General features: G+C 40.5%; 2 protein-coding genes across 6 annotated transcripts in view; one reads left to right on the top strand and one right to left on the bottom strand.

Annotated features, from left to right (window-relative positions):
* Positions 1-26,534, bottom strand: part of TTN (titin) — a 279,289-nt gene that overhangs the window by 52,505 nt on the left and 200,250 nt on the right. For all 3 annotated transcript variants that reach the window (XM_089916619.1, XM_089916621.1, XM_089916620.1), the window contains 41 exons: positions 26,226-26,534; positions 25,943-26,133; positions 25,116-25,545; positions 23,492-23,800; positions 23,210-23,358; positions 23,091-23,123; positions 22,865-22,994; positions 22,476-22,775; positions 22,065-22,382; positions 20,640-20,936; positions 20,230-20,529; positions 19,830-20,144; positions 19,593-19,741; positions 18,351-18,501; positions 17,980-18,261; positions 16,379-16,681; positions 15,387-15,689; positions 15,014-15,295; positions 14,616-14,915; positions 14,220-14,522; positions 13,816-14,124; positions 13,421-13,702; positions 13,002-13,301; positions 12,623-12,916; positions 9,566-12,532; positions 8,922-9,242; positions 8,539-8,823; positions 8,142-8,441; positions 7,542-7,844; positions 6,837-7,112; positions 6,434-6,733; positions 6,038-6,340; positions 5,559-5,858; positions 4,786-5,073; positions 4,125-4,421; positions 3,259-3,561; positions 2,852-3,157; positions 1,430-1,717; positions 1,044-1,334; positions 666-953; positions 1-502 (listed from right to left, as the gene is read on the bottom strand). The exon at positions 1-502 is cut by the window's left edge and continues 86 nt beyond it. In XM_089916619.1, coding sequence (XP_089772745.1) covers positions 1-502; positions 666-953; positions 1,044-1,334; positions 1,430-1,717; positions 2,852-3,157; positions 3,259-3,561; positions 4,125-4,421; positions 4,786-5,073; positions 5,559-5,858; positions 6,038-6,340; positions 6,434-6,733; positions 6,837-7,112; positions 7,542-7,844; positions 8,142-8,441; positions 8,539-8,823; positions 8,922-9,242; positions 9,566-12,532; positions 12,623-12,916; positions 13,002-13,301; positions 13,421-13,702; positions 13,816-14,124; positions 14,220-14,522; positions 14,616-14,915; positions 15,014-15,295; positions 15,387-15,689; positions 16,379-16,681; positions 17,980-18,261; positions 18,351-18,501; positions 19,593-19,741; positions 19,830-20,144; positions 20,230-20,529; positions 20,640-20,936; positions 22,065-22,382; positions 22,476-22,775; positions 22,865-22,994; positions 23,091-23,123; positions 23,210-23,358; positions 23,492-23,800; positions 25,116-25,545; positions 25,943-26,133; positions 26,226-26,534 — 14,257 coding nt within the window. The remainder of the gene's footprint in view (positions 503-665; positions 954-1,043; positions 1,335-1,429; positions 1,718-2,851; positions 3,158-3,258; positions 3,562-4,124; positions 4,422-4,785; positions 5,074-5,558; positions 5,859-6,037; positions 6,341-6,433; positions 6,734-6,836; positions 7,113-7,541; positions 7,845-8,141; positions 8,442-8,538; positions 8,824-8,921; positions 9,243-9,565; positions 12,533-12,622; positions 12,917-13,001; positions 13,302-13,420; positions 13,703-13,815; positions 14,125-14,219; positions 14,523-14,615; positions 14,916-15,013; positions 15,296-15,386; positions 15,690-16,378; positions 16,682-17,979; positions 18,262-18,350; positions 18,502-19,592; positions 19,742-19,829; positions 20,145-20,229; positions 20,530-20,639; positions 20,937-22,064; positions 22,383-22,475; positions 22,776-22,864; positions 22,995-23,090; positions 23,124-23,209; positions 23,359-23,491; positions 23,801-25,115; positions 25,546-25,942; positions 26,134-26,225) is intronic.
* Positions 1-26,534, top strand: part of PLEKHA3 (pleckstrin homology domain containing A3) — a 137,190-nt gene that overhangs the window by 101,855 nt on the left and 8,801 nt on the right. The window contains exons 9-10 of one of the 3 annotated variants that reach the window (XR_004022489.2): positions 1-18,250; positions 26,210-26,286. The exon at positions 1-18,250 is cut by the window's left edge and continues 7,068 nt beyond it. The gene's annotated coding sequence lies outside the window, so the exon portion shown is untranslated. Of the gene's footprint in view, positions 26,287-26,534 lie in introns of all 3 variants that reach the window. The other 2 variants (XR_004022488.2, XR_016394119.1) reach the window with 2 other exon arrangements.

Raw genomic sequence — 26,534 nt, 5'->3', positions numbered from 1 at the left:
TCCATACCCTCAAGAAGTCTCATGACTCTAAAGGTGGTTTTCTGGACAGCTGAGGCACATGTCACCCACTTGTTGTTTACTGAATCTCTCTTCTCTAGGATATAGTTGGTGATCTCAGAACCTCCGTCGTCCTTTGGAGGACCCCACTTTAAGGTCATGGCTTCTGCTGTGACTTCGTCAAATTTGATCGGTCCGGTGGGGATGCCAGGCTTGCCGACAACTTTTATGGAGAGGGTTCCTTCCTTGGTGCCGGCAACATTCTTCAGTGTGATTGTGTATTTTCCAGCATCAGATTTTTGGCAGTCATTCACTACAAGAGTTGTGTTAACTGCAGATGACTCGATACTGACCCTTGTGTCTGTTGCCAGAGGATCCTCTCCTTTCTTCCAGGACACAGATGGAGCTGGCTTGCCTTTTATGGGGATCTTAAGACGGAAGTTGCTGTTTTCTTTAGCCAAGTAGCACAAACCAGGAAGGTCCTTTAAGTCAAGGTCAGGAGCCACTGTAAAACAGCAGAGATAAGTTATTGTTATTTTTAATGCCAGGCAGTTAGTTTTTTCAGATCGTTATAGTTTTTAAAGGATTTTTACATAAGCCAGTGAGCAGGGCTCAAGAGGGCACTTTTGATGACAAAGGGAAAATGGAGATGATGGCTGAAGGCTTACCGACATCATCCTTTGCCACAACAGTGATTTCACTTGGGGTCCCTTCTCCGTTTTCATTCTCAGCACTCACTCTGAAGGTGTATTCCTCCCCTTCAGTCAAATCTTTCATGGAATACTGTAAGTTTAGTGATTTCATTACTCGTTGCCACTTATTTTCTTCAGTCAGGATATCGACGACATATCCGATAATTCGACTCCCACCATCGCTGCGAGGCTTTTTCCAGCCTATGCTACAAGATGACTTGGTCACAGACGTCACTTTAAGGTCCACAACTGGTCCAGGGGTTTCTAAAGCAAAGGAGAAACGATAAGTCTAAGCCCTGGATAACCAAGGTAAGATGTCACTCAAAATGACGGGATGGTAGCTTATTTGCTCACCGGAAGCTTTCACGGCATCACGTGTTTCACTGGGATCACCAATGCCGTACTCGTTTTCCGCAAACACCCTGAAGAAGTAGGATTTTCCTTCCTCCAAGTTAGAAACTCTGAAGCTTGTTTTGGAGCACTCCGTTGTCACGGTGGACCAGGACTTCCTCTCTGCGTCACGCTTTTCTACCACATAGTTTATGATGGGGCTTCCGCCGTCAATAATGGGAGGATCCCAGGTAACATAAGCAGAATCTTTGGATATTTCTTTGACAGTCACATTGACGGGTGGCCCAGGAGTATCTGAATAAATAGTGGGTAGATAAGAAATGAATATGTAAAAAATACATAGACTACATTTTAAGCATATATATGATTGTTTTTTCAAGTGGACTTACCAAGCACTTTCACTACAATGGTATATTCTTTTGTACCACAGCTGTTCTTCAGAGTCAAGATATATTTTCCTGCATCATATTTGTTCACATTTTCACAGCGCAAGAAAGTGTCAAAGTCAGTTGACTTTATGTCCAGTCCAATCCTTTCTCTTAGATTGACATTTGGTTTAGACCAAGTTATCTTGGGAGGTGGACGTCCTTTTACTGGTACATACAGTCTCATTGTAACTCCAGCACGTAATATGAGTGTTTTCCTCAAATCAGCATCAAGTTCTCCCTCAGGTGGAACTGTTTAATGTTGGAGTAAAGACAGAGTAATAATGGTCAAATGTATTTCCAAGAACTGGCCTGATCACTCCTAAAATATGTTTCTTTCCATAACTGATCTCTATCTAGTTCTTTAGAAAATCCTTAATATAATCCTCAAAACTTCTGCCAACTATTTTTTTAAATTAATTAATTAATTAATTTATTGGCTACTTTGGGTCTTCGTTGCTGCGTGCAGGCTTTCTCTAGTTGTGGTGAGTGGGGGCTACTCTTTGTTGTGGAGCACAGGCTCTAGGCACGCGGGCTCAGTAGTTGTGGATCGTGGGCTCTAGAGCGCAGGCTCAGTAGTTGTGGCGCACCAGCTTAGTTGCTCCGCAGCATGTGGGATCTTCCCCGACCAGGGCTCGAACCCGTGTCCCCTGCAGTGGCAGGCAGATTCTTAACCACTGCGCCACCAGGGAAGTCCCGTTGCCAACGATTTTAATACTCTTTAGCAATTATTGATCTTTCTATTTTCCAATATCCTATAGGCTGACCCAAGTTTTCCCTGGAGGATCTGCATCTCATCTCATGAACCTTATATACTCTTAAACTCTCTGTATATTAAAAGTAGATGATTGGTTTTTGGCTTTCTTCCAGTGAAGGCACTCCGCTATATACTCTTCATTTCATTGTAGGAAGAAAAGTAAAGTACACAGAAGGTGAAGTATAATACCAAGTAATTCGAAGTAAAAGGAGCACTGGTTAGGGAGAATAAGTGAATAGAAGAAATGGTGAGAAGAGAAATTAAGATGATGGAGAGCTTACCATTATATACTTATGGAGAGGGGTAGATTAGAAGAGAAAATAAAAACCTAAGAATGATAAATAGCTCACTACTTAGTTTAAAAAAATCTTTTTATTCTCAGAATAAAATTCCTATATTCTGTATTCTTTTGAAGCCATGAAATTCTCATACTTGCATTCCATTGAGCTTATTATACAATACCATAAAGTACCAACCCAGCTCTCCTAAAATGTATTGATACTTGTAGAGTTACCAACCCTAAAACTTCTTATAAATAACTAAATCTACATAAGGGAGTCCCATACTTACTCCCTCTTACAATATGACTGATGAGAAGAGTTCTGTATATTTTTCCTGGTAATACTTACTTAAAATGTCCTTGGGACAGTGTTTATCTGGCACATCGCTGGGGTCACTATATCCTATCTTATTAACGGCATACACGCGGAACTGATATTCTGTGTTTTCCATTAGGCCGGTAACCTCAAAGCGGGTTTTCTGTAGCTTCTGTGGTAAATTGCACCTCACCCAGTTATCAGAATCAGCTCGTTTTACTTCAACAAGGTAACCAATGATAGGGCTACCACCGTCATAGGCTGGCTTGCCCCAAGATAGACTCACAGAGCTATGGGTTGTATCATATACTTTGGGAAAAGCTGGTGGACCAGGAGGATCTGAGGATAAATAATAATAGAAAATTTTCATTAAAACCTCATTCCCAGTTGTTGAATGTTGATTATAACACAGAATATTGGACTCTCTCATGAAAACTTACACAGAGGATCTTGGGCATAAGCAGCTTTGGATACGTCACTGGGTTTGCCTGGTCCAGCCTTATTTATAGCTGTAACTCGGAACTCATATTCCGTGCCTTCTTGGAGACCTGTTGCTTTTATCGTTCTTTCTATAACGGGTTTTCTGTTGACCTTAGTCCAGTTAATTGCCTGGGTTTCCCGCTTTTCAAGCAAATAGCCAGTGATGGGGGAGCCGCCATCATCTGCTGGTGGTTTCCAGCTTACTGTCATGTGATCTTTGGTGATGTTGCTAATAACAGGAGGATCACAGCGTCCGGGTGGGTCTGCAGAGATTGATTGACAAGTTAATGTCCCAGTCTAAAAGGTAATATTTAAAAAGTAAAATGAGTTATTTGTAGTGAGGTGGATGGACCTTGAGTCTGTCATACAGAGTGAAGTCAGAAAGAAAAAAACAAATACCGTATGCTAACACATATATATGGAATCTTAAAAAAAAAAAAATCGTTCTGAAGAATGTAGGGGCAGGACAGGAATAAAGACGCAGACCTAGAGAATGGACTTGAGGATACGGGGACGGGTAAGGGTAAGCTGGGACGAAGTGAGAGAGTGGCATGGACACATATACACTACCAAATGTGAAACAGATAGCTAGTGGGAAGCAGCCGCATAGCACAGGGAGATCAGCTCGGTGCTCTGTGACCACCTAGAGGGGTGGGATAGGGAGCGGGGGAGGGAGACCCAAGAGGGAGGGGATATGGGGATATATGTATACGTATAGCTGATTCACTTTGTTTTACAGCAGAAACTAACACACCATTGTAAAGCATTTATACTCCAATAAAGATGTTTAAAAAAAGAGAGAAAAACCTCAGGAAAATGTTCTTACCATATGGGTTTTTAGCAATTGCTGGTTCAGTTAAGATCGGGTCGCCCACTCCGTATTTATTTTCAGCACAAATTCGGAACTGATACTCATGGCCTTCTATCAGTTTCTCCACGCTGCAGCTGGTGATGGGCACAGTGGCAGAGACTTGTGCCCAGTTGGGTCTGCTCGTTTCACGTTTGTCAACAACATAGTTGGTGATTTCTGAGCCCCCATCTTCAAGAGGAGGTTCCCAAGAAAGCATTGCACGATCTGAATACATTTTGTTGATTTTAACAGATGCTGGAGGACCTGGTTTATCTGAAAGGATAAGAAAGAAAAGTGAAGTCTTTCACTCGCACATGTGAAATAGGGAATGAGTAGAGTGGAGGTCTGGAGACCTGGGCTGCAGCCTTTATGTTGTCATTAACTTCCTATACGACCTTGGAAGTTACTTAATTTTTCCGAATCTTAATTTCCTCATATCTAAAATTATGTAACTGGAATATGTGATCTCTAGTGGTCTTTTCGGCTGTAAAACGCTCTTGTTCTGTGATGAGAATAATTCCGCGATGACGAAAGATACATCGAGATAGGTATCTCTTCTCACATATTATTTTGTAAATTCTATGACATCACATTAACCAAAGTGAAACATGAGATTCTAGTGAAGTGCTTTAGTTACCTAACACTTTGAGCTTGATGGTGGCTGATTTGGAGCCACTTGCGTTTTTGGCAGTGATGGTATAGTCCCCTGAGTCTTTCCGACTCACGCTGAACAGCTCCAGGGTACACAGGTTCCGCTGCATGGCCATCTTGATGCCTTCTGATGCTTTCAGCGGCGTCCCGTCCTTCTTCCAAGAGACTGTGGGCATTGGTTTACCAAAAACAGTAGCATCCAGGCAAACATTAGTTCCAGCTTTCACAGTGAGCAAAGATTTCATAGCCACACTCAGGTCTATCCTGGGAGGAACTGGAAAGAAATAAGATAAAAGGATTTAATATATGCAAAGCTATATTATATAATTCTTACTGATAAAAGTCGGAAATTCATACGCTGTCTTTTTCAAGGTGGGATTTTTTTAAAGTAACATTATTCATTGTAAAAGAAATGCCGAAATTTGATAATGCTGAAAGCATAAAGAAAAAAGTAAAGATCGCCCATCATTCCAGCATCCTTAAAGCTTCACTCTTATCATTTTGGTGCATTTCTTTGGCACCTTCTTGTGCCTGTGCCTGTGTATGGTTAAAATTATGCGGTCCACACAGTTTTGTATCCTGTTTTTTAGTTTAGCGTATTATTAAGATTCTCCATAATCATTTTTTAGTGTTTGTATACAAAGTACCTATCATTTTACTTGTCCTTATTTCCTTAGGTGTAGATTTAGTTTTTTATTAGGAGAAATATACATTATGAGTGCTGTCCACCTTTGCCTGTGATGTTCAACAGAATCTTACCATTTTCTGCCATGATAGTCACTGGATCAGAAGGTTCAGAAGGCTGGCTAATGTTTACCGCAGTCTTGGCAATTGCTCTAAATTGATACTGAGCATTCTCTTCTAGGCCAGTAGCTGTGTACTCTTCCTGGGGAATCTGGTGAGGTGAAGTATTACACCGTACCCACTTATCACCAGGAAGTTTGCAAGCTTCTACGAAATAGCCAGCAATTTTGCTGCCTCCATCATGCTTTGGACGGGCCCAGATGAGGGACACAGTACTCTTGGAAACATCAGTAACTTCAGGCTTTCCAGGAGGATCTAAAACCAAAAGAGATATTCTCAGCATTGATCTTAACAGCAGAGATTTTAAACTCTGTGTTTCACAGTATCACCCAGAACATATTCCTGAATGGAAATAGTAACCTTCAGAGACTCCAAGATTTAAATGTGTCCTCATAATACTTTAAAAAAAAAAATTACTCAAAAAAATTACTCACCAACTGGCGTTCTCGCAGTTACATATTCAGTTGGTTTGCTGGGTGGGCTGGGTCCAGCTTTATTTAGGGCATAGATTCTGAATGAATACTCAAGGCCTTCTACCAGGCCAGCACAGGGATATTCAGTTGACCGGACAGGGGAATCGTTAGCTTTCACCCAGAGCAAACTGTTTCTTTCTTTGCGTTCAATCAGGTAGCCGGTAATGGGGCTCCCTCCATCGCTGTCTGGTCTATCCCACGCCACGAATATGCAGTCTTTGTTGACTTTGGTGACTCGTGCATTCTTGGGTTCACTGGGAACATCTGGAGATGAAGTTCAGGGAAATATCAGTTTCTAGCCTAAGTAACAGACTAGAAAGAAAACACAATTTTTTTTTCTTCCTGAAAGAAACATACCAAATGGGAACTTAGCCAGCATCTTTGGAGATGTGAGAGGCTCTGAAATGCCAAATCGATTCTCAGCACGGACCCGGAAGATATACTCTTGGCCTGGGATCAGTTTTCCAACCCTGCAGGAAGTTTTTGTCACTGAAGCTAGCGCTGTCACCCAGTCACCCCTGCTCACGTCACACTTCTCCACTATGTAATTGGTGATGTTACTGCCTCCGTCCTCCAGGGGGATGTGCCATGACAGGGAGCAGGCATCGGCATCTATGTCAGAAATGTCAAACGGAGGCTGAGGGGGTCCAGGAACGTCTGCATGAACCGAGAGGAAAGAAATGTAAGAATAGGGATTTGACTGTAAAATATGTTTCTGATACTCATATTTGGATGGCCATTTGTCTAACACGTAACCTACCCATGACGATAACTTTGATTTTCTGAGTGTCTGTCCCAGAACTGTTTTCTGCAGTGAGGCTATAGTAACCGCTGTCTTTCCTAGTAACATCTTTTATGATCAGAACTGAAGAATTGTCTGCTTTATGTACTGCCAGGTGGCTGGATGTGACAACTTCATCTTCTCCTTTTTTCCATTTACAGATCGGATGAGGCTTTCCATACACATGGGCTTCAATTCGGAGTTTCTTCCCAGCTTTGATAATAATTTGCTCTGGCATAAGGATCTTGGGTGGCACTAAAAGTAAGATAAAGATACGTTAATTTGTCAGGGAGGTTAAATTTCCTCTGGTGGGGAACTATACTAGTGCTTTTCAAATTGTGGATTGCAACCCATTAGTGGATTCAAATTAATGTTTGCATTACTGCTAAAACTTTTTAAAGAGAATGGGATCGAAACGAATTGAGAATATCTGAGGCCAGCATACATGATAAGAATGGGTGTTGCTTTAAGAAACTTTTTCTAAGTCATATATATGTACGTGTGTCCTGTGTCATGATTTAAGGTGTATTTACTACCTGTTGTGGGTCCAGATGTTTCCAAACCACTGTTCTCTACTATATTTCAAGTACTTCTGGAACTAGCTTCTTCAGGGATAAACATCTACATGTCAAAAGAAAATCCTCATAAACTTTTATCGCATGGAAAACGACTCTGACTACTTACACAGCTGTGCTTTGGCTTCATACACTCCCTCAGCTTCTCTTGGCAAACTGACTCCAACGGCATTTCTAGCCGCTACCCTAAATTTGTATTTCTTTCCTTCCTTGAGGCCGGTGACGACAAGGCTGAGGTCTTTCACCACCGAGTACTCTGTCCAGTGACCTGCAGGGAGCTCTTCGTCTCTGTAACTAACGACGTAGCCGTCGACCTTGGCACCTCCATCGCGCAGGGGAGGTAACCAGGCTAACGCAGCACTGTTCTTTGTCATTTCAGTAACTTCTAGTTTCCTGGGGGGATCCGGCTCACCTAGAAGAAAAAACCACCCGGGTAACCTAATCCATCCCTTTGGAAATACGCATAAATGTTTTCGTATGCCACTTGCTTCAAAGTATATGGAAACTATGGTTCGGGATGTTGAAAGTAAAAAGGACACGGATGAGTCAGATCAGAAAAGTCTTCAGTGAGTGAGTTAGGTATTTATTTGTACTGTTTAGGTTTCTACAAGTGAAGGCCCTTTCATTAGTGGAGTAAAATGTTTCGGTATCTTGATTTTGCTGAGGTCAGGGACTGGAGTTAAAAGGAGGGAGAAGGGATGTAACTTACTTAGAGGATCTGTTGCGAGCACTGGTTTGGGGATGTCTGTTGGGACGCCGGGGCCATACTCATTGACAGCAGTTACTCTGAAGAAATACTCAGTCCCAGGGACAAGATTGGTGACGTGGAAGCTCGTTTTCTTGACTTCTGGGGTGACTGTCGACCACGTCTTTCTATCTGCCTCACGTTTCTGCACAATGTAATGTGTCACTTGGCTCCCACCATCGTTCTCGGGAGGGGCCCAGGAAATGTGGCATGATGTTTTAGTGACATCCGAAACTTTTAAATCAGACACAGGTCCAGGAGTATCTGTGAAGGACGACAAAATCATATATACGAGTCCCCTCAGCCTCCTTATTAACTAAGGCATTTTTGAAGGGGAGGAAGACGCTTGTTTATAACCCACCTAATACTCTGACATTCACGAACACGGCCTTTTCTCCAGCCAGGTTCACAAGCGTCAGGGAATATTTTCCTGAGTCATCACGGGTAGAATTGGGGATGACAAGGAAGGCCATAGTATCAACCAGATCAACTTGTCCCTTTCGGACCACGTTATCAATACCCACTTTTCGCCAAGTGACCTTAGGGGCTGGTCGCCCTCTCACTATGGCAAATAGTCGAATAGGGCATCCTGCTCTCACTGTGACCAGTTTTCTCATGCTGGCGTCCAAATCAATCTCTGGAGGTTCTGCAAATGACACGAAAGCCGTCAGTTGACTTCAGAATGTGGGGAAATCATGTGAGAAGTGAAACATGAATGAATCAAGTGATAACATAGGGCCTCACCTAGGATTTCTTTAGGTTTAATAGCGTCCTTTAGTTCTGCAGGGCGCCCAATGCCAACTTGGTTTTGGGCACAAACCCTGAACTCATATTCCTGGTTTTCATCCAAGCTGGTCACGGTAAATTCCATGCGAACGAGTTGCGCTGCAGCACTACACCTTTTCCAGCCTTCATCAGGTGATGTATCTGGTCTCTTTGGTCTCATTTCCACAACATATCCAATGATTGGTGCGCCACCATCATACACCGGTTTTCCCCACCCAAGAGTTATGGAACTTTTGGTTGTATCAACCACTTTGAGATTGGTTGGTGGACCAGGTGGTTCTGAAAGTAAATTATATAAGAATAAATTTACACACGGTTAACAACTACTAGTGATACGTTAATGAGTAATTCTATATAGTCCATCCTTAATTAACCACAGATAGTACATTCAATTTCTCAATTACTCAGTCCTCCTTATTTTCCTTCATAAGATTAGAATCTACCATTGTTTGTACATTTTAGGCGATTTGGTAAAAGATCTATTTGGAAAACTACTGGCTAAGATTAAAGTTTTGATGCTGTGGATTTAACTTATTTGTCTAATACCTCTGTGCCTGAGATTAAGAGTTGGTGTAATACCAGAAAAAGCAAGAACATCATACCTATGGGGTCTTTTGCCACCACCGGCCTTGATGGCAAGCTTGGTTCTCCAATTCCAACTTCATTTTCTGCCTTGACACGGAACTGATATTCATGTCCTGGGAGGAGATTCTGTACCTTCAAACGTCTCTCAGGGATCGCACTCTTGTTGACAGGGACCCATCGTGTTGAATGCTTTTCCTTTTTCTCCAAATAGTATCCTGTGATGGACTTTCCACCATCATATTCAGGTGGCGTCCAAACCACAGTCATCTCTTCTTTGCTTACTTTAGTGACTTCTGGGGGGTCAGGGCGACCAGGTCTATCATATTTGGTTTTTGCAATGACTGATTTACTTTCTGTTGGAGGCCCTGTGCCTATTTTATTTTCTGCACGGACTCTGAAAATATATTCATTCCCTTCTATGAGACGTGTTACTGTAGTACCAGGTGTTAAGATAGCAGCAGAAAACGTAGACCAAACCATTCTCTTGCTCTCACATTTTTCTAAAATATAATTTTGGATTTCACAGCCACCATCATCCTCTGGTGGATCCCAGCGAAGAGAACACCTATCACTACACACATCAAAAATTTTCAGATTTCTTATAGGCCCAGGCTTATCTAAAACATTGACAGTGGCAAAGGCCACAAAACTGCCAGCTACATTAGTTGCTGTAATTACATATTTACCACCATCACTTCGCTTTGCTTTAGTAAGAGAAAATTTAGATGAATCACCACTGGTAGCAATCTTGACCCTTGGTGATCTTGTTAGGTCTGTCGCATCTTTGTCCTTCGTCCATGAAACTTCTGGAAATGGTTTGCCTCTAACACCTGCCTCAAGTCGAATGGTGTCCCCTGCTTTGACAGTTAGCACACCACTTAATTTCAGATCAAGTACTGGTTTCTGCAAGTCTTCCTTTACAACAACTTCCTCTGTCTTCACCCAGTCACTTTCCCCACCTTCATTCTTCGTTTGCACTCTGAACTCATAAATCTGGTTTTCAACACATTTGTCAACCATGTAGTGGGTTTCTTTAATGCTTCCTTTATGCACTCTTTCCCAGTCATCAGAGCCCTTCAGCTTCCTTTCAACATGATATGATAGATTTGGGCTACCGCCATCATAATCAGGCCGCCTCCATTTTAGGTAGACAAATGTCTTTCCTTTATCTGCAATATGAAGGTTTTCAGGCTCACCTGGTCTATCAATAGGGTTAATAGCCAGAATTGGAGTTTTTGTTTCAGTGGTTGGCCCAACACCTACTTTATTTTCTGCACAAACTCGGAAATAGTATTCATGGTTGGCTAAAAGGTTGGCCTTGATTAATCGCTTAGTGACATCTGAAGCAACAATTGACCAGCCTTTCTGGTTTGGTTTGCGATATTCCACTATGAAGTTTGTTATCTCTGAGCCACCGTTATCTAGAGGGTTTTCCCAAGAAATTGTACAGTTCTCTTTGGTTACGTTGCTGATCTTTAAATTCTGGCAAGGTCCAGGTCTGTCAAGGACATTAACGATAGCAGAACCTTGGGCATGTCCACTGCTGTTCTTAGCTGAGATGATATACTTGCCATGATCAGCTCTAACGGCTTCTTTAATTTGCAACTCAGCACGAGGTAGATCGTGAATTAGGTCAACCCGCTTTTCTCGGGCCAACGCTTTGCCTTCCTTGGACCAAGTTATGTCTGGTTGAGGTCTGCCTTTGACCCGAGCAAGAATGCGGATAGTTTGACCCACTCTGACGGTAATAACATCACGACAGGTAACATCAAGTTCTACTTCTGGAGGATGAAGGATGTCCTTTGCAATCACAGATTCTGCTAGTTCTCTTGGCTCTCCCTCTCCCACAATATTAGCTGCCTTTATACGGAATCTGTACTCATTTCCTTCAATTAGTCCAGGTACCCTAAAGGCACATTGCCTAATGAGTTCATCTTTATTAATCCTGCTCCACTGTGTTGCTCCAGCTTTCTGACATTCCACTACATAGCCCAGAATGGGGCTGCCACCATCACTGAGAGGCTTTGTCCACACCAGGTCAGCTGTTTCTCTGGTCTTGTCTTTCAGCTTAGGATTAATAGGTGGTCCAGGTGGTTTGATGGGCCGGCAAGCTTTTATTGGATCAGAACTTGGGGACGGATTGCTTAGTCCTGCAAGATTCTCAGCAAAAGCTCTAAACTCATATGTATTTCCCTCATAGAGTCCAGTCACTCTAAGCTTCATGTCCACTAGAGGTGTTTTGTTGACCCTCATCCATTTGCCTGTTACTTCTCGACGTTCCACATAGTAACCAGTTATTGGACTGCCACCATCAGATTTTGGCAGAGTCCAAGACACTGTTGCAGCATTTTCAGTAATGTCAGTGACTACTGGTTTACCAGGGGGAGATGGAGGACTAAACTTATGTTTAGCAACAGTAGGTATGGAGTCAAGGGGAGGGCCAACACCAATCTTATTCTCTGCTTTCACTCGGAAGACATATTCACAGCCCTTCTGCAGATGTGGGACTTTCAGCTTTGTCTTACTGCTTCCTGAAGAGACAACACCCCATGTGTCTTTCTTTGTGTCTTTTTTCTCAACAATATAATTTATCACAGGGCTTCCTCCATCATCCTTAGGTGGCTGCCATGAGATAGTCATATGTTCAGGGGTAACTTCCAGAATATTAATAGGGCCTGTTGGTGGACCAGGAACATCAAGAACAGTAAGATGTACAGCCACTGTTTTGGTGCCAGCTGCATTGGAAACTGTGATCTGATGTTCCCCAGTGTCTCTCCTTAAGCAGTTCTTAATGGTGAGTACTGATGAGAAGTTGTCAGTTTCAACTGTATAGTGTTCATCTGTTTTAATCTCATTCCCATCGGTTGTCCACTTTGCAGTAGGAACAGGTACACCTCTTATAATGGCAGGGAATCTGACTGTAGTTCCAGCTTTTACCACAAGGCCTTCAATTAATTTCACATCCAGCTCCACAGATGGAGGCACTGGAAAGGAAACATGAGGAAATTAGATTTTGATTTTCACAATACGAATAATTTTAAAAAGAAAGAAAATAATTCCAATCTAAAAATTACCTAGTTTTTCTTGACATTCTATTGGGATAGTTGTGTCAGGAAGACCAAGACCCACAATGTTTTCAGCTTTTACACGGAATCTATAGGTCTTTCCTTGCTGTAGTCCGGTAACAACACACTCTAAGTTTGTCACAGTCTTGAACTTAATCCAGTCTTGGGTGCCCTCTTCTTGATATTCCACCAAATATCCAGTGATTGGAGAGCCACCATCACGATCTGGCTTATTCCAAACAAGGGAGACTTCAGTCTTGTCAACATCTACATGGTGTAGGTTCTTGGGTGGCCCTGGAGGATCTTTTAAGAAGAAGAAGTTATGATGAATAAACAATATTCTCAAAACAGTAAAACAGTACTTTTGTATCCAAAGAGAGCAACTTACGTAGGGGATCCAGAGCCTTGATGGGTTTAGGTGTTTCTACAAAAGGACCACGTCCATACTGGTTCTCAGCAGCTACTCGGAAGACATACTGATTGCCTTCAGTAAGATGTTTAGCAAAGTGGCTCTTTTTCTTTGATGTAGTTGAAAGAGGTGACCACTGGACACTGGCAACATCTCTCCTCTCAACCACATAATTCGTAATAACAGAACCACCATCATCCAGTGGTTCCTTCCAAGTAAGGTAACAAGAATCTTTCCTAACTTCACTGACTTCCAGATCTCTAGGTGGCCCAGGCTTATCTGAAAAGTGTTAAGTAATGCAGTTATATAAGTGATTTAATCCAGATAACTAAAAATGTATTTAGAGTTACTTTTATATGCTATTGCATTAAGTACATCACAAGTACTAAAATTCTTACCTAATACGAGTACTTTTACTGAGACAGTTTTTGAACCAGCTAGATTCTCCACTGTTAAGGAATACATTCCACCATCTTCGTGGGCAGCATTACAGATTTCAAGCTTGCTACCAACTGGAGTAACATCAATTCTTGCTTTAGTTGGAGCCTCTCTGTCTTCTTTTTTCCAAGTTACTTTTGGGAACGGCACTCCTTTGATGACGGCACTAAGTCTTAGAGTATCACCAGCCCTTATGTGTTGTTCTCTTGCCATGTTGGCATCAAGAATCAACTCAGGGGGTTCTAGAATAAAGAGAACAGTACTTACAGATTTGTTTTGTTAATATATTTTACACTTAAGCATAGACAGTGAAACCTGTCTTCCTTGCAAAGGCAGCTGAGAACATTATACTCACCAAATCTGTCTTTTACTAGCACTGGCTCGGGAACATGAGCTGGATCTGATTCACGGGCTACGTTGACTGCTATTACTCTGAACTTATAGGATTGACCATCCTGAAGGCCAGTGACTTTATAGTTAGTTTCAGGACATGACTCAGGAGTGTGATTGGCTCTTTTCCATTCTTCATCTCCAACTTTCTGGTATTCAACAATATAACCCAGAATCTTGCTCCCACCATCATGACGTGGTGGCTGCCAGGTTAGATCAACTGAATTATGTGTTGTACCTATTGCTTCAGGATTAATAGGTGGACTTGGTTTCACTACATAATAAAAGAGAAAACCAAAAAGGAGTTAGAATATAGCTGAAAACAAAGTTGGATAAAATGAAAGCTGAAAGAATGCTTTAGTACTATACCAATTGGATCTTTAGCAAAGACTGGTTTGGATGGTGGGCTTGGGTCTCCAATACCAATTTGGTTTTCTGCAGAAACCCGGAATTCATACTGACACCCTTCTAGAAGATCAGGAACCGTAAACTTAGTGTATGGATGGATAGGCTCTTTGGTAACTCTAGCCCATCGTTTAGACATAGTTTCCCTCTTTTCCAGGATGTAGTTTGTGATGGGCTTTCCTCCATCATTTGGCTTGTTCCAGGTGACTAATGCAGAGTCTTTGGTAACTTCTGTAACAATTGGCTGGTCAGGTGCATCAGGAACCCCTGTAACAAACATTAGCAAAATATGTTAGAAATTTAATTCTTCCCGTTAACAATATCAAACATTGAATCACTGAAAAGAAATATGATGCATACTGAAACGATCTTTGGCTTTCATTGAATCAGACACCAGAGGATCACTTATTCCATACAGATTTTCAGCATGTATCTGGAAAATATAATCTTTTCCTTCAAGCAGTTTAGAAACTTTGCATGTTGTTTTAGCACTTGCAGATGTCACAGGCATCCAAACGTCTTTGCCCACTTCCTTCTTCTCAATAATGTAATTAGTAATTTCACTGCCTCCGTCATCTAAAGGTGGCTTCCAAGAGATAACCATGTAATCTTTGGTCACCTCATCAAAAACAACTGGTCCTACCGGTGGTCCAGGACGGTCTGAGGAAAAAAAAAAAAAAATCACACCACAAAATGTTATTTCCACTTCTGCTTTGGAAAGAACAGAATGTCTCTAATTCTTGCTAACTAATACTTACCAACGACATTAACTTGACAGAAACCTTTCCTGGAGCCTGTACTGTTCTCCACAACCACACAGTATTTGCCAGAATCTGAACGCTTGGCCTTGAGCTTCTCTAGAGCAAGTGTTGTTGGCGAGGTCTTTATATGAGTGCAATCATCTTCTAGCACATCAACTTCATCTTTGAACCAAGTAACCTTAGGCTTTGGTTTGCCTGAGTAACGGCCAGTGAGGGCAAAAGCTTCACCAACTCGAATCGTGAGTTTATCTCTGAAGTCGAGCTCAAGCGTTGGAGGAGCTGAAATGTATAAAGGAAAGTCAGTTTGATGTCTTAAGGTAAACCTATAAGTGTACACGTTTTCAAAGTGTAAGCTGCATTTGACACATACCTAGCTCATCCTTGCAAGTGATTGGCTTGGTGCAAAATGATGGTTTGCCTTGTCCAACAATATTGACGGCACTGACACGGTACTCATAGGTATCGCCTTCTTTTAAGCCTTTCACACTGTACTTCCTGCTAAGCAAGTTGTCATTTGTAACTTTGTGGAACTTCTCAGTTCCAATGAGACGGCTTTCTAGGACATAGTTGATAATTTCGGATCCGCCATCATACTTAGGGGGATTCCAAGTCAGAGTAACAGAATCTTTAGTAACTTCTTTGACTTCTAGGTCTTCAGGACGCTCTGGTACAGCTGCAAGTGTGGAATGACAGTGAGACGAATGTCATGTTAAGAATGTAATAGAAAATGTAGTAAATAATGCTTTTTGAGGATTGCGTTTAAACATTAAACTATTCGTTTTGATAAGTAACAAAAGAAATCTCAACATAAAATGAGTAGAGCCGAAAGGCACTCAATACAATCTAATTTCCAGATGAGGAAATAGAGGTTCATTGAGGCCAAATAATTCAGCAAAGTCCCCCAGAGTTGGTAGTTTTAATGTTTTTTAATTTATTTTAAAAAATGTTTTGGCCGCGCCACACAGCCTATGGGATCTTAGTTCCCTGAGCAGGGATCGAACCCGCCTGCCACCCCACCACACTGGAAGCTCGGAGTCCTAACCACTGGACTGCCAGGGAAGTCCCCAGAGTTGGTAGTTTTAGAGTTAGGAAAATACTTCATGTTCACGCCATTAAGTTGGAAATTAAAAAAAGAATCCATGTAGTATTACATGGGAGGATTTGAAGAATCATATATATTCCCACAATCTCTTTCACAGTCACGTTCAAATACTACCAACATCAGAGACTACGTATTTACCTAATGAATGCTTGCCAAATGAATGAAATATTTGGCATTTGTGTACCTACTTTGTCACTATAGTCTTTTATTAAATGAGTGAAAAAGTGATTAAAGGTGAAATTGTTTTAAATTGTACTTACTTATTGGATCTCTTATGACAAGCGCATCTGTTGTCTCAACAAACGGGCCCATGCCAATACTATTTTCAGCTGCAATTCGGAAAAAGTAGGCTTTTCCTTGAATGAGACCCTGGACGGTGGCATTTTGTCGGGTAGCTGTGTATGTCACTGGGGTCCATGCTCTGCGGTCATCTTCCCGCTTTTCAATGACATAATTGGTGACTGGAGAGCCTCCATCATCTTCTGGAGAAAACCATGTCAGTTTGCAGGAGTCGCTGGTTAGGTTGTGAGACAGGAATGGTATTCCAACAGGACCTGGCACATCTGGACATAAGAGGAAAAGGTTTTCAGTTGTTTGACGTCAATGGACTACTGGGCTCAATATTTGTTACCCTCTGTTTTTAAAAGGGAGACAAAAATGTTACGAAAAGAGTGAGGTTTTGTGTTTATTAATTGATTTGGTTTTTTTCTTTCCTTGTGTCTATATTCAACCATATTTTAAAATGAAGTAGGTTTGCAGTAGTTACTGGTTGCCCCTGCTTTAGTAGAAACTGAAGGAACGGTTTTATACATATACATATACACACACACACACACACACACACACTTTTTTTTTTGGTAATTTGTGAGTCAGACAAGAGGGCAATGTTGGGAGGAAAATGCACAGAGGGAGACAGGAGAGGGGTGAAGAGTGGCATGACTACTTTTTGTGTCCAGTTTACTCTCCAGAGGGGAAAGGGGGAGAGAATTTTTTTCTGGGTAACCAGTGAATCTGAGCAGCACAGGAGACCCCAAATCTCAGGATGACCTTTGAGAGGTTTGGAATTTAACCTGGAAGTACACCAGTTCTTAAAGTAATAGCCATTGGACAGAAGACTGTTTAGGAGTTTGAAACAACCTAGAAGCTTGAAGGACCATTGCTCAATGAGATCTTTTTCCGCATGCCATTTTCACTAATGAAAGCAAAACATGTTTTCATAATATTATGTTCAATAGAGAACTGGTTATTTTCACATAAAAACTGTGTGCTTGGAGTATGGTTGTGCCTAGAGATGTGTTGAGAGAGAGATCTGAGTGGGAGGGCTTCACTTTCTGAGCAAATCACTGGAGTAGAGCAGCCAGTGAGAGGCATGAACAAGCCTCGTAGAGTTCAACTCGATATTCAGTGACAAGAAATGCAATATTGATAACCAAATATGATGCTTCTCTTCAATTAGAATACTGACACCTTCAAAGGGACTTTTGTCTTATTATGATAACTGACAGGTCCTATGATGTGAAAATGGTCAACCTTAGCAAATTGTTAAACATTCATGGACATTTGCAGGAAAGCTGCTTTTATGAAAACTATATGATAACATAGTAAATGCTTATGGTGGCATATTATATAAAAAGGCAGCACATAAGACTTTATATAGGGGTACAGCCATATAAAATATGGATAGGATAAAAAAAGGAGGAAATTTTAAAAAATGCTAATAGTGGTCAATGGGATTGTGGGTGATTTTTCTTATTTTCCAAAATATTTGTAACATAGTTTTTTTAAAAACTAATATAGCTTTATTGTAGATGAAATAAAGTGTTATTTTTTAAAGACGCATGGACGAATTGAAAGTTGTTACCTAATACATCAACGATAATTGTCTTCTTTCTTTCGCCCCCTGCATTTTTGGCAAGGAGAGCGTAGATGCCTTGGTGGCTCCTCTGGCAATTCTTGATGACCATGGATGAGCTAATGGCTGTGGTCTCAATGGTGGCCTCTTGAGGTAAAGCTTTTTCATTCATACTCCAGGTAACGGTTGGAGGAGGCTTGCCAGATACATAGGCGATGATCCGAATCACCCCTCCAGCATGGACCACAATTCTGTCTCTGACGCTGGCATCTAACTGAAGGTCAGGTAATACTGGAAAACAATTGAAAATAACAAATGTGCTTTTCATTTCCAATCCAAAATGCAAATATTGATAAAATAATAGAAATATTAGTAAGTACCAATCCTGTCCTTCATTTCAATGGCATCTGTGACTTCTCCAGGTTCTCCGATGCCGGCAATGTTGACTGCTCTAACTCTAAATTTGTAGAATGCTCCTTCTTTTAATCCTGTCACAACAAGTTTTGTTCCTCTCACTTCTTTTTCTTTAGCCTAGGGAAAAATCACAAGCATTTTATAATTAGAATACAGTAGTCCTTTCTTATCCGTGGTTTTGTTTTCTGTGTTCATTTACTTGAAGTCAACGGAAACCTAAAAGTATTAAATGGAAAACAATTCCACAAATAAACAATTCATCAGTTTTAAATTGCGTTCCATTCTGAGTAACGTAATGAAATCTTGGGCCATCCTGCTCCATCCCTGCCCGGGAAGTGAACTATCCCTTTGTCCATCATATTCACGCTGTATATGCTACCTGCCCATTAATAAAGAAAAAACATAGTATATAGAGAGAGAGCTCGGTACTATCCGTGGTTTCAGGCATCCACTGGGGTCTTGGAATATATCCCTTGGGAATCGCGGTGGGGGGACTACTGTAGTTTTTTGTTTTAATAGCTTTCCAAAGCATAGCAACAGCATATTTACTCTCTTTGGGAAAATTGTTGCCAATTTAGGTTCTAGGGATCAGATATTACAGGTGAATACTGAATGGAAGGAATTATGTTTGAAAATGTTGTCAAGTGATTGAAAAAAAACTGTACTTTTTACTTGTTCCATCTTTTTATATATATATTTATCTATGTACATTTTATTATATAATTTGATAAAATAGGTTCTGTTTTTGAATTTTATTTTATTACACAGCAGGTTCTCATTAGTTATCTATTTTATACATGTTAGTGTATACATGTCAGTCCCAATCTCCCAGTTCATCCCACCACCCCCACCCCACCCCCGGCCACTTGCTTTCCTCCCTCGGTGTCCATTCGTTTGTTTTCTACATCTGTGTCTCTATTTCTACCTTGCAAACTGGTTCATCTGTACCATTTTTCTAGATTCCACATATATGCATCACTTATTCCATCTTTTCAGGCTTTATAGCCAAAAGATAAGTTAACAATAACATGACTTAACTTTTGATTAGGTTTTTTGACCTAAGAGATGTTTGGATTATCAGTTAAATTATATGTTATTTTTCTGATTTCTTAATAAAAAAATACAGATAGGAGTTAATGGGATTGAGAATAACTACTAAGTGTTCAGTTTATTCATAGTACATTTCCATAATGCCAAGTGTTAGCTACCTTTTCCCATTCTTCTTTTCCTTCTTCTTTATATTCAACGATGTATCCCGTTATTTTGGATCCACCATCTTTTAGTGGGGGAGACCACTCCAAATCCACAGATGATTTAGTCCAGTCTGTGACTTTGGGAAATGGAGGTCCAGGAGGGGCTGGTAAGAACCAGTATGCGTTAGTATCCTTGACTTTTCCATGGCACTTTTGGTGGGGGGGGGGGGGAAGAATGGTTTTAAGGCTTACCAGTGGGATCTCTAGCAGTCACTGGGTCTGATGGCAGACTTGCTGGACCCACACCAGCAGCATTGATTGCGTATACCCGGAATTGATAATCAGAACCTTCAATAAGACCAGTCACCTTATAAGAAACACCCAAAGTCATGGCTTTGATAGGATCTCGGTTAACTCTCTTCCATCTCTTTGAAGTGGTGTCTTTCATTTCTAGCCAGTATCCTGTAACAGGAGAGCCTCCATCGTATTCTGGCTCTTCCCAGTTGACAGTCATGTAGTTTCGAGTCACACTGCTAACTGTTGGTTTATCTGGTGCTCCAGGGACAGCTGTGACAAAAATCACAGTGATTTATAAGAAATTTTGAAAAACACAAATAAGAATGACTTTGAATGTGAAACATGTCCTACTTACAGAAGAGGTTTCTTGCTGTTTCTGGTTCACTGTCAAGAGGTTCCCCAATGCCATATTTATTCTGGGCCATGATTCGGAATACATATTCATGGTCTTCTAGCAATTTTGGAATTGTGTATGTGCACTCTTTAGGTTCGCTGGAGACACGCACCCATGTCTTCCTGTTAGCTTCTCTTTTCTCAATTACGTAGTTTGTAATCTTAGACCCACCATCATCTTTAGGTGGAAGCCAAGATAGTGTCATTTGATCTGCTGAAATAGATTCGAACTTTATTGGTCCCACTGGAGGGCCAGGGCGACCTAAAATGATTTAAAAAAAGAAAACTTTATTAGGAGAATGATCTTAAAGACAGATATTACATTTATGGACAGAAGATCATGTAGTTTTAATAAAACCATGTAATCTTTACCAAGGACATTCAGCCTCATTTCCTTTGATGCTGTTCCCAGATTATTCACAGCTGTGATGGTGTATAAGCCAGTGTCACTCCTGCGAGACTGTGGAATCACTAGAGTGCAGGTATCATCCACCACCAGTTTGTTGACATGGGTGTCGTAGACAACAGGTTCTTTGTTATCAGGCTTCCTTGGAGGAGCTTTAAACCAGATTAGTGTCGGGAATGGCACACCTTTAATTTTGGCCACGATGCTAACATCAGTTCCTTCTTCAACCTCCATGAATTCTTTTAGCTCAATTGAAGGTGGGCCTAGATTTTAAAAAAAAAAAAAAAAGTTGTCATTAGGAACATAAAAAAAACACTAAAGGATCGAAAGTAGAATTCACAGTGATGATAAAGTTATTTGATCTACTATAAGCAGGCTTTATAGCCCTACCTGACCTAAAGAACAGATCTGTCTTCAGTTAATTTATACCAGTTTAGGGAACAGGCATATGTGGTCATCATCCTTTATTGATCTACATGTGGCTATGTATCACCTACTGTCTCTCTCTTACCTGGCGTCATTATGATTGTAGATATTGAAAAAGGGCAGAGAGAAGTGAAACTATAGTATCTTAGACTTGGGAGTTCTTTCATGATATTCCCTAATATTTATGCAGAGTTAATGAGGGGACCTACTTTGTTCGTTCTGAGATGAATTCCCCTTTTAAGAAATATAACTAACTGCTAATAGAGGCAAAGCAATTTTCCATTTTCATGAATTTAGTATAAGAATATGCACAGGGAGTAGTGACTACAGCTTTCCTATATTTAGAAGAGAGAACTAACAAATACACAGCAGTAATGATGGTAACAATAATGAGAGGAAGAATTATTACCATATTTGTGTGGATATTTTATCTGTTAAAGTAGATATATCTTTTTCTCAAATAGAGAAAGTCATGTAGTTTTAATAAAACCACATAACCTTTGCCAAGGACATTCAGTCTCATTTCCTTTGATGCTGTTCCCAGATTATTCATGGCTGTGATGGTATATAAGTTTCTACTTAAGAAAAAGAAACTCGATTGTGAAGATAAATGGGTCTCAGCAGTTGCTAAGCAAATAATTGGTTACTTTCTGCCCTTTTTGAGGAGCATGCAGAGGAACTGTTTTAACTTCTGGTAAGTAAAACAGCCTGCCATGGAGAAAAATTAGAGTAAGGAAATTCCAAACAGTATCTCCTTTCAGTAAGGGAAAGGTAATATGTATGGAAATATGATAATTCTGTGCAAGTTGAGGGCATGAGTGATTGGGTAATGGGCCCACGTCCACACTGAACCCATGGTAGCTTCTGACGTACAGAGACATCTCTTTATTTTGGACTGTTCTTGAGTATCTAGGAAGGCATTCACGAAGAGGACATTCTCTGATAGATAACGCATTGGTACTTACATGTCTGGTCTTTGACAGTCACGGGGCCAACAGTGGCTGAAGGTTTGCTGACTCCTGCGGCATTGACAGCTTTGACTCTGAATTCATATTCCCCACCCTCTACCAGGTCTTCCACCGTAAACTCCAGTTCTTCCACATCACGCTTATTGCACTGTTTCCACGCTTCTTTCTTTGTCCCAGTAGGATCCCACGCAAGGCACTCAACAATATAGTGGGTGACCGGGGAGCCCCCATCATTCTTTGGGGGTTTCCATGACAGGTGTACTGTGTTCTTTGTTATGAGGCCAATCTTGAGTTTAATAGGGGGATCAGGAGGATCTTTAAAAATAGTTAAAGAAAGTATTAATCATTATTTATAACAATATATTTCAAGTTTAGGAAGCTACTTTAATCTTAGACTTAAAAACTTACATATTGGATCTCTGGCAGTGGTCCTCTGAATGGTTTCCACGGGAGCACCAATACCAAAACGGTTCTGTGCCCGCACGCGGAAGAAGTATTGCTGTTCAGAGATGAGGTCAGGAACTACAAATGAAGTGCTTCCACAGTTTGGATTGACTTTAGTCCAAGCTTTTCCGTCAATAGTCCTCTTCTCGATCACATAGCCTTTGATCCTGTCTCCTCCATCGTCATCCGGCATCTTCCATGTAAGCCTGCAACTACCCCTTGTGATGTCACTGACTTTCAGATCTTTGGGTGGCCCTGGTACATCTGTTGGATGCAAATCACAATATAAACAGTGGTGCCTTGTTTAAAATAATTTGTTCTTATTCCATAATAACTTTTAAAGTCTTTCTTACCCATGACTTTAACTCTGCAATTGGCAGTCTTTTGTCCTGCTTTGTTCTTGGCTGTGATGCTGTATTTGCCTGAATGGGATCGTTTACATTCCGGAATAATAATTACGGATGAGTTTTCAGCAGTCTCCAGCTGTACAAAGAAAATAGCAGTCATACACTGAATGAAATCATAGTAGTATTGAAGTCAATCCGATTCTGAATCATCTCAGTTTTTTGGTTTTTTTACCTGTGCATCTTCAGGTATGTCATGAACCCCATCCTATTAGAAAAGAAGATAGTCAGTTATAGTGTAAATATTCCTTAGAGTGAGTCAATGGGAGATGCAGAGAATTATAATTTTCTTACCTTCATTGCCTTCTTTGCCTTTCCATCAAATTCCCAAGATGATTTTGGTGTTGGGCGTCCCTTGATGACAGCAGGAATCCTAATCTGTGTGCCAGCTTGACATACCAGACAGTCTTGTGCTCCAATGTCAATGAAAATTTCTGGTACCTCTGTAATACCATGGATAATATAACAGGATTTAGCTCACCTTTTTCAAAAACGTAACTGACATGTCTTCAACAAATGAATCAGTTTCATAATAAGATCAAAAGATGAATACATAAATGAATTAAGGACTAGTACCTTGAATATCAGTGGCAGGGATCTCTCCAGTTGTATCACTTGGTTCAGATTCACCAGCTTCATTGACAGCTTTCACTCGGAATCTGTACTTCCTGAGCTCTTTCAAATTCGGCACCACACATTCACAGGTAGTTAGAAGTTTGTCTGGTTCGTTTACGCTTTTCCAGTCAGTAGTACCTTCTTCTTGCATTTCTACAATGTATCCTTTGATCGGACTGCCACCATCTTTGGCTGGAGGTTTCCATGCTAGTGAGATGCTTGACTTTGTTTTATCTTTGACCTCTGGGCGAGAAGGTGGCCCAGGTGGATCTAATAAAAAAATAAATTAAAAAAAGTCAGATTTTGAAGCTGGTGGGATGATAGATTTATATACTATAAGAATGTTTTACTATACCTGATCATATCTTATTTTTAATCTATTAAAATATTAAAATAGGAATGCCAAAGGAATAAATTACCTTCTAGAGAAGAGAAATATAAGAAAATCTATTTTCATTTAGCATTAATGCTAAAACAAAGAAAGCAAACAACTAACTGGGAGTAGAAAGATTACTGACTAGCTCTAGATAGAGAAATACTCTATTTACACACAATCGGTGAAAAGCTATTTTACTTTTGAGGTCCCTTTGAAGAGATTCTGCAGTATTCTCTACTAAAAGCTTATTTTAGTTTAACCTACCATAAAATTAAAATTAAAAAATGATTTCATCATTAGCTGGTAAACCTTTGAACACAAACTAATCTTAAGCCCTTTACTGTAGCCATTGACCCTGTCCCTAATCGGGTGACAATCCATCACATTTCTGACAGTGCTTTACGATTATGGAAATTCTTTTACTCCATTCATCTTTTTAACCATAGCTCTTTCCTCTCCAGTGCCTAGGACAGCTCTTTGCACATAGCATATGTTTACTACCAGCTTGCAGGATGAATGACTAATTCATTTTTTATATATGCTCTGTATAGAACTTAGATTATTTTAAGTCTTTTGAACAAATAGCTGAATTTTTTTTCCCATAGAAAATCCATTTATATAGCAAATGAAATTAATCATTAAGGCCATGGTATTTTAATTTTTGAACCGATCTGCTCATAGATCTTTCAGAATTGTTTTTTTCTTTTATTTGACCTCACAGACGGTGCTTGAAGATCTTATATCTTTATTCAATATATACTATTGAAAATTTAACAACTTTTGCTTTTGTTGAACTCCTACTGGAGGGTCTGACTGTTTAGTGAGGGAGGTAATTTCCACAGTAGCTAATTAATGAGAGAGAGGTTTATTTAAGGTATGGGAGCAGAGAGGAGCTTATAGTCCAGGGTCTTTATTATTGTGATTCCTCATACAATACTAGATTTAATCTAAGTGTTTAAACACTGTATGAGTTTTTGTATGTATGTGTATGCATATACATGTATATGTACGTATTAGATATGTGTGCATAGTGTGTGTATATATGTATACACACATACATATATACTTCTGATAGTCTATGTAAGTATGAAACTTTTTATTTTAATAAGTGAAATAATTTGGCATAGAAATATACAAGAAATTTAAGGGCAGAGCTATCCATTTAGTGGCTTTGCCCTTGATAAATTCCAGAAATGGAAGCATACTTACATATGGGATCTCCTGCAACAGCTAGGTCTGATGGTTCACTGGGAGAGCCAACTCCTGCAGCATTTATTGCCATCGCTCTGAACTGGTATTTAACACCTTCAATCAAACGGGGAACATTAAATTCCACGCCTTTCAATCCCACTTTGGTTATCGGTGCTCGGCTAACACGTGACCAGTAGGCACCTCCCTCTTCTCTCTTCTCCAGCCAGTAGCCAGTAATTGGAGAGCCGCCGTTGTCCAGAGGAGGAGTCCAGCTCACTAGCATCGACCCTTTGGTGCGCTCCAAAACTGTTGGCTTTCCCGGAGGTCCAGGAGTGCGATAAGGATCTTGAATGACCACTTTATCTGATTTGCATTCATCGCTGGTTCCATATTTATTCACTGCCCTAACTCGGAACTCATACTGACCATTGGGGATAAGTTTCCAGATCTAGAAATCAGATGAACAATAATTTCTTAAAAACAATATACTTACATTGATTTTCACTTGTTTTAAAATTCCAGTTATTTTGGTAGGGAAGACTGTAAAAAGAAATACTTCTATAAACTCAGTTATCTGAGTTTCTCCACTCAAACATGGAGAAAGTCTTTTAAAATGAGAATGTGTAAATTTATTGCACCTAATAGTGGCTCTCTCAAGTAAAAGAGGATCTGTATATCAAAGTATTTACTAAGTGGCTTTTATGTGCAAGATGCTAAAAACTATACTTAAGCTTTTTGTGTGCGGTTTTGAGTTCAATCATTAAATTCCAAGGTCATGCTAGAAGGATGTTAATTCAGAGTTATGTCCTTTAAGTGTGCATAAGAAAATACTTAGAAGAGTTTACCCCATATCTCCTCTCTACAGCAGTGTTGGTGACTTCTTCCCATTCAGCTTTCTTCCTGCTTGCATCGCGTTTGTCAATGACATAATGGGTGATTTCACCCCCACCATTGTCTAGAGGGGCATCCCACGTTAAGTGGCAAGATTCAGCTTTAATGTCAACAACAGCAAGATTTCTTGGTGGGGATGGACGATCTGAAAAGGAACCAAAGGAGGAGATTGAGAAGCAAATTCTTAAACAGACACTGGATTTCTTTTTTTTTTTTTTTAGAAAGCGTATCACTTACCGTATACTTCAACATGGACATTTCGGAACACTGAGCCAAGGCGATTAGAAGCAGTCACCGTGTAAGTGCCTTTGTCCTCCCGGGTTGCTCTGGGAATGCTAAGCTCAGTCTTTGCCTCACTTCGGGATACTTCTTCCTTGGTTATCTTAAGTGCATCGGTGGGTTTTTCAATCACAGTTTCATTCTTGGACCACTCAATTTTAGGCATTGGAAGGCCTGTCACATCTGCAGGGATGTTAACAGGCTCTCCCGCCTTAACTTTGATGGTGTCTCCTCGAACAGACAGGCGCAACTTAATAGTTGGAGGCA

Source organism: Delphinapterus leucas, chromosome 8 (assembly GCF_059928025.1).
Source record: "Delphinapterus leucas isolate spDelLeu-1000000601 "Yukka" chromosome 8, BTC_Dleu_Yukka2, whole genome shotgun sequence".
NCBI classification, from domain to species: Eukaryota; Metazoa; Chordata; class Mammalia; order Artiodactyla; family Monodontidae; genus Delphinapterus; species Delphinapterus leucas.
Note: the sequence above shows the minus strand (reverse complement) of the source record. Positions and strands in the feature narration are given on the sequence as shown.